The sequence below is a fragment of the Palaemon carinicauda genome, chromosome 31, assembly GCF_036898095.1.
Source record: "Palaemon carinicauda isolate YSFRI2023 chromosome 31, ASM3689809v2, whole genome shotgun sequence".
NCBI classification, from domain to species: Eukaryota; Metazoa; Arthropoda; class Malacostraca; order Decapoda; family Palaemonidae; genus Palaemon; species Palaemon carinicauda.
The window spans coordinates 17,084,245-17,089,180 of NC_090755.1; the positions used below are offsets into that span (position 1 = coordinate 17,084,245).

General features: G+C 40.4%; 2 protein-coding genes across 2 annotated transcripts; both read right to left on the reverse strand.

The window, feature by feature from the left end:
- Positions 1-2,750: 2,750 nt before the first annotated feature.
- Positions 2,751-3,197, reverse strand: LOC137624613 (FMRFamide-like neuropeptides 7). The gene has a single exon (XM_068355576.1). It carries the CDS (start codon positions 3,195-3,197, stop codon positions 2,751-2,753), a length of 447 nt encoding a protein of 148 aa, XP_068211677.1.
- Positions 3,198-3,790: 593 nt separating this feature from the next.
- Positions 3,791-4,204, reverse strand: LOC137624614 (FMRFamide-like neuropeptides 7). The gene has a single exon (XM_068355577.1). It carries the CDS (start codon positions 4,202-4,204, stop codon positions 3,791-3,793), a length of 414 nt encoding a protein of 137 aa, XP_068211678.1.
- Between the last annotated feature and the right edge of the window lie 732 nt (positions 4,205-4,936).

The following is a 4,936-nucleotide window of genomic DNA, read 5'->3' on the forward strand; positions in this document are numbered from 1 at the left end:
TTCAGTCAGCTAAATACCAGATACGTGATTAAATGCTTAGGTCACCTTAAGGATACTGGACTTGTTAGAAAAGTGACCTTCGTCGTTTTACCCTAATTCCTAGTTGATCTAGGAACACAGTCCTATATTAAGGAGAATCTTTGAAAAAATATTATTATTATTATTATTATTATTATTATTATTATTATTATTATTATTATTATTAACATTATTAGCTAAGCTACAATCCTAGTTGGAAAATGTAGGATTCTATAAGTCTGAGGGCTCTAACAGGGAAAAATAGACCAGTGGGAATGAAAATAAAGAAATAAACTACAAGAGAAGTATTGAAAATTTGAAGAAGATATTTTAAGAAAAGTAACATTTACAATAGATATTTAAATATAAACTATAAAGATAGCCTTATTAATCAGCAAGGGAATTTGGAGAGTAAAATATGCGTGAATCCTTATCCACGTATACAGGGTAGGCATAACACAAGCAAGCACAGGAGTGCTTCATTGCTTTCATCATTTTCTTGCTTCAATTTATCATGTAACGAGATTTCCCCTCTTTATTCCCCCTTGTCTCTTGCGCCTCCGGGAGGTCATTGACCTTTTGTTTGTGTTTTGCACGTTGGAGACAAATGAGCAATTAAATTGGTAATTTGCGAGTAAATGCTTGCCGATGGTGTGCAAGCCTTCGGGGTCATGGCCAATTAGGGTGGGTATAGGCGGGTGATGCTGCTGTTGTTGTTTAGTTGCATGTTATCTTCTTGCAATGTTTCATCTCATCCTCATTTTAGGTTGGGTGGTTTGATGGGGGTTGGGGAAGTCATGCGATTATATATATATATATATATATACATATATATATATATATTTATATATATATATATATATATATGCGTGTGTGTGTGTTCTTAGGTTGTAAGATTTGTTTGTGCTGGGAACTGATGCCATTTAATATATATGTGTATATATATATATATATATATATGTATATATATATATATGTGTGTGTGTGTGTGTGTGTGTGTTTGGGGGGGAGAGAGAGAGAGAGAGGAGAGAGAGAGAGAGAGAGACACGTTTCTGCAAACAGATACCATCAATATGTTCCTTCGGTTAGGTAAAAGCCACATGGTAATTTGATATTTTTGGCAGTATACTATAATAATGTTCGGTTAAACCGGTGGCTGTTCTATGAGACTTGAGATATTATTGAGAAATATATACTATAGTGATCCTGTCCCTGTCTATGGCTACTGAGGAGAAAGCCGCTAGTCGTTATTATTTTCTCGTATACTTAACAAGCTGTTTAGGTACAGTGGGCCACACGAATTCTTGGTACACCTCGCTGTGAAGAATTGTACCCTTATACACCCTTACTGCGCGGTGGGTAACCCACAGGGAGTAAGAGAGATATGTCAGTGGTTGGCGGGAGCTGCACACAGGAACTTGCCGTTCAGTAAAGGTATGGCCGGGATCACTTACTCGGACTGAGGTGTGTAGGGAATTCATGTGTTCTACTGTACGTTTAAGGCCTAAATGCAACATGTCCTTGATACCCAAAGACTGCTGCTAGGTTTCGACCCACCCAGCGATCACAACCTGTTTCTTTCTTGTCTGTTAATAAATGCTATTCTTCATTCTGTTGGCTAGAAAAGAGTATCATGATGTCCGTCGTATTATCGCAGAGTTTTAATGCAGAAACCGATAATAAAACAGAAATTGCAAATCTGTACGAGGTAAATAAACAAAAAGATCAATATATGCATATAAAGGTTCGAGTGTAAAGAAGCAAATATGAAGAGAATGATGCATTTCGCTTTAGAGTAGTTTCACAGATTTAAAATTCCTTGGTCTTTCTTTCAACTTACGCACTAAAACATCGTCTTTACGTCTTGTTTATCGAAGTTTTCAAGAAAAAGTTAATTTCCTCTCCTCTTCAGTATTATCCCGTAGGGTTTTCCAATAAACGAGTTTTTTATACTTTTCCATTAAACAGAGAAATCCCTTTCGTTTTTGGCTATCGTTTCTTAAAACTTTCCCTAAAAACAGTAAATTATTTGTACTGTCTATATTATCTTTTTCCTGACTTTTACAATACCCTGTGCTTTCACATTTCTCTTTTAATATATTTGCATAGTCCTTTCCAATAAATAGTGAGTTATCTGTATTATTTTTAAATTATTCTTTCTACATCTCTAGTAAACACCCACTGAGAGAAATGAGAGGCCAAGCAATAATCTGTAAAGTTTGTCAAGACCTTTTTTTCATGGGATTCCTCTTCACAAGCATTTTTCCCTCTAACTTTAGAATGGCGCCCCTCTTCGCAATCATTTTCCTCTCAAACTTTAGAATGGTGTCCCTCTCCGCAAGCATTATTCTCTCGAACTTTAGAATGGCGTCCCTCTTCACAAGCATTTTTCCCTCAAACTTTAGAATGGTGTCCCTCTCCGCAAGCATTTTTCTCTCAAACTTTAGAATGGCGCCCTCTCCGCAAGCATTTTTCCCTCAAACTTTAGAATGGCGTCCCTCTCCGCAAGCATTTTTCTCTCAAACTTTAGAATGGCGCCCTCTCCGCAAGCATTTTTCCCTCAAACTTTAGAATGGCGCCCTCTCCGCAAGCATTTTTCCCTCAAACTTTAGAATGGCGCCCTCTCGCAAGCATTTTTCCCTCAAACTTTAGAATGGCGCCCTCTCCGCAAGCATTTTTTCCCTCAAACTTTAGAATGGCGTCCCTCTCCGCAAGCATTTTTCTCTCAAACTTTAGAATGGCGCCCTCTCCGCAAGCATTTTTCCCTCAAACTTTAGAATGGTGTCCCTCTTCACAAGCATTTTTCCCTCAAACTTTGAAATGGTGTCCCTCTCCGCAGGCATTTTTCCCTCAAACTTTAGAATGGCGTCCCTCTCCGCAAGCATTTTTCCCTCAAACTTTAGAATGGTGTCCCTATTCACAAGCATTTTTCCCTCAAACTTTGAAATGGTGTCCCTCTCCGCAGGCATTTTTCCCTCAAACTTTAGAATGGCGTCCCTCTCCGCAAGCATTTTTCCCTCAAACTTTAGAATGGTGTCCCTCTTCACAAGCATTTTTCCCTCAAACTTTAAAATGGTGTCCCTCTCCGCAGGCCTTTTTCCCTCAAACTTTAGAATGGCGTCCCTCTCCGAAAGCATTTTTCTCTCAAACTTTAGAATGGCGTCCCTCTCCGCAAGCATTTTTCTCTCAAACTTTAGAATGGCGCCCTCTCCGCAAGCATTTTTCTCTCAAACTTTAGAATGGCGCCCTCTCCGCAAGCATTTTTCCCTCAAACTTTAGAATGGCGTCCCTCTCCGCAATCATTTTTCCCTCAAACTTTAGAATGGCGTCCCTCTCCGCAAGCATTTTTCCCTCAAACTTTAGAATGACGTCCCTCTCCGCAATCATTTTTCTCTCAAACTTTAGAATGGCGCCCTCTCCACAAGCATTTTTCCCTCAAACTTTAGAATGGTGTCCCTCTTCACAAGCATTTTTCCCTCAAACTTTGAAATGGTGTCCCTCTCCGCAAGCATTTTTCCCTCAAACTTTAGAATGGTGTCCCTCTTCACAAGCATTTTTCCCTCAAACTTTAGAATGGCGTCCCTCTCCGCAAGCATTTTTCCCTCAAACTTTAGAATGGTGTCCCTCTTCACAAGCATTTTTCCCTCAAACTTTAAAATGGTGTCCCTCTCCGCAGGCATTTTCCCCTCAAACTTTAGAATGGCGTCCCTCTCCGCAAGCATTTTTCCCTCAAACTTTAGAATGTTGTCCCTCTCCGCAAGCATTTTTTCCCTCAAACTTTAGAATGGCGTCCCTCTCCGCAAGCATTTTTTCCCTCAAACTTTAGAATGGTGTCCCTCTCCGCAAGCATTTTTCTCTCAAACTTTAGAATGGCGCCCCTCTCCGCAAGCATTTTTCCCTCAAACTTTAGAATGGCGTCCCTCTCCGCAAGCATTTTTCTCTCAAACTTTAGAATGGCGTCCCTCTCCGCAAGCATTTTTCTCTCAAACTTTAGAATGGCGCCCCTCTCCGCAAGCATTTTTCCCTCAAACTTTAGAATGGCGTCCCTCTCCGCAAGCATTTTTTTCTCAAACTTTAGAATGGCGTCCCTCTCCGCAAGCATTTTTCCCTCAAACTTTAGAATGGCGTCCCTCTCCGCAAGCATTTTTCCCTCAAACTTTAAAATGGCGTCCCTCTCCGCAAGCATTTTTTCCCTCAAACTTTAGAATGGCGTCCCTCTCCGCAAGCATTTTTCCCTCAAACTTTAGAATGGCGTCCCTCTTCACAAGCATTTTTCTCTCAAACTTTAGAATGGTGTCCCTCTCCGCAAGCATTATTCTCTCGAACTTTAGAATGGCGTCCCTCTTCACAAGCATTTTTCCCTCAAACTTTAGAATGGTGTCCCTCTTCACAAGCATTTTTCCCTCAAACTTTAGAATGGCGTCCCTCTTCACAAGCATTTTTCCCTCAAACTTTAGAATGGCGTCCCTCTCCGCAAGCATTTTTCCCTCAAACTTTAAAATGGCGTCCCTCTCCGCAAGCATTTTTTCCCTCAAACTTTAGAATGGCGTCCCTCTCCGCAAGCATTTTTCCCTCAAACTTTAGAATGGCGTCCCTCTTCACAAGCATTTTTCTCTCAAACTTTAGAATGGTGTCCCTCTCCGCAAGCATTATTCTCTCGAACTTTAGAATGGCGTCCTCTTCACAAGCATTTTTCTCTCAAACTTTAGAATGGGTGTCCCTCTCCGCAAGCATTTTTCCTCAAAATGTCGAATGTTATGATGGATTTTCCTCATTGCATCGCTGTTATAGACGAGGATCGAAAGAAAGAAGGTAAAAGTTCAAACAGGTCACGAGAAGGTTATTCAATATTTCATATAGTTGATTTGTGAGGTGTAGCGATGCTGAACTGACTATGAAAAGTGAACGAGTACGTTAC

What these genes read in the sequence shown, in the direction of transcription:
- LOC137624613 (XM_068355576.1), bottom strand. Translation starts at nt 3,197, where the DNA reads ATGCTTGCGGAGAGGGACGCCATTCTAAAGTTTGAGAGAAAAATGCTT.
- LOC137624614 (XM_068355577.1), bottom strand. Translation starts at nt 4,204, where the DNA reads ATGCTTGCGGAGAGGGACGCCATTTTAAAGTTTGAGGGAAAAATGCTT.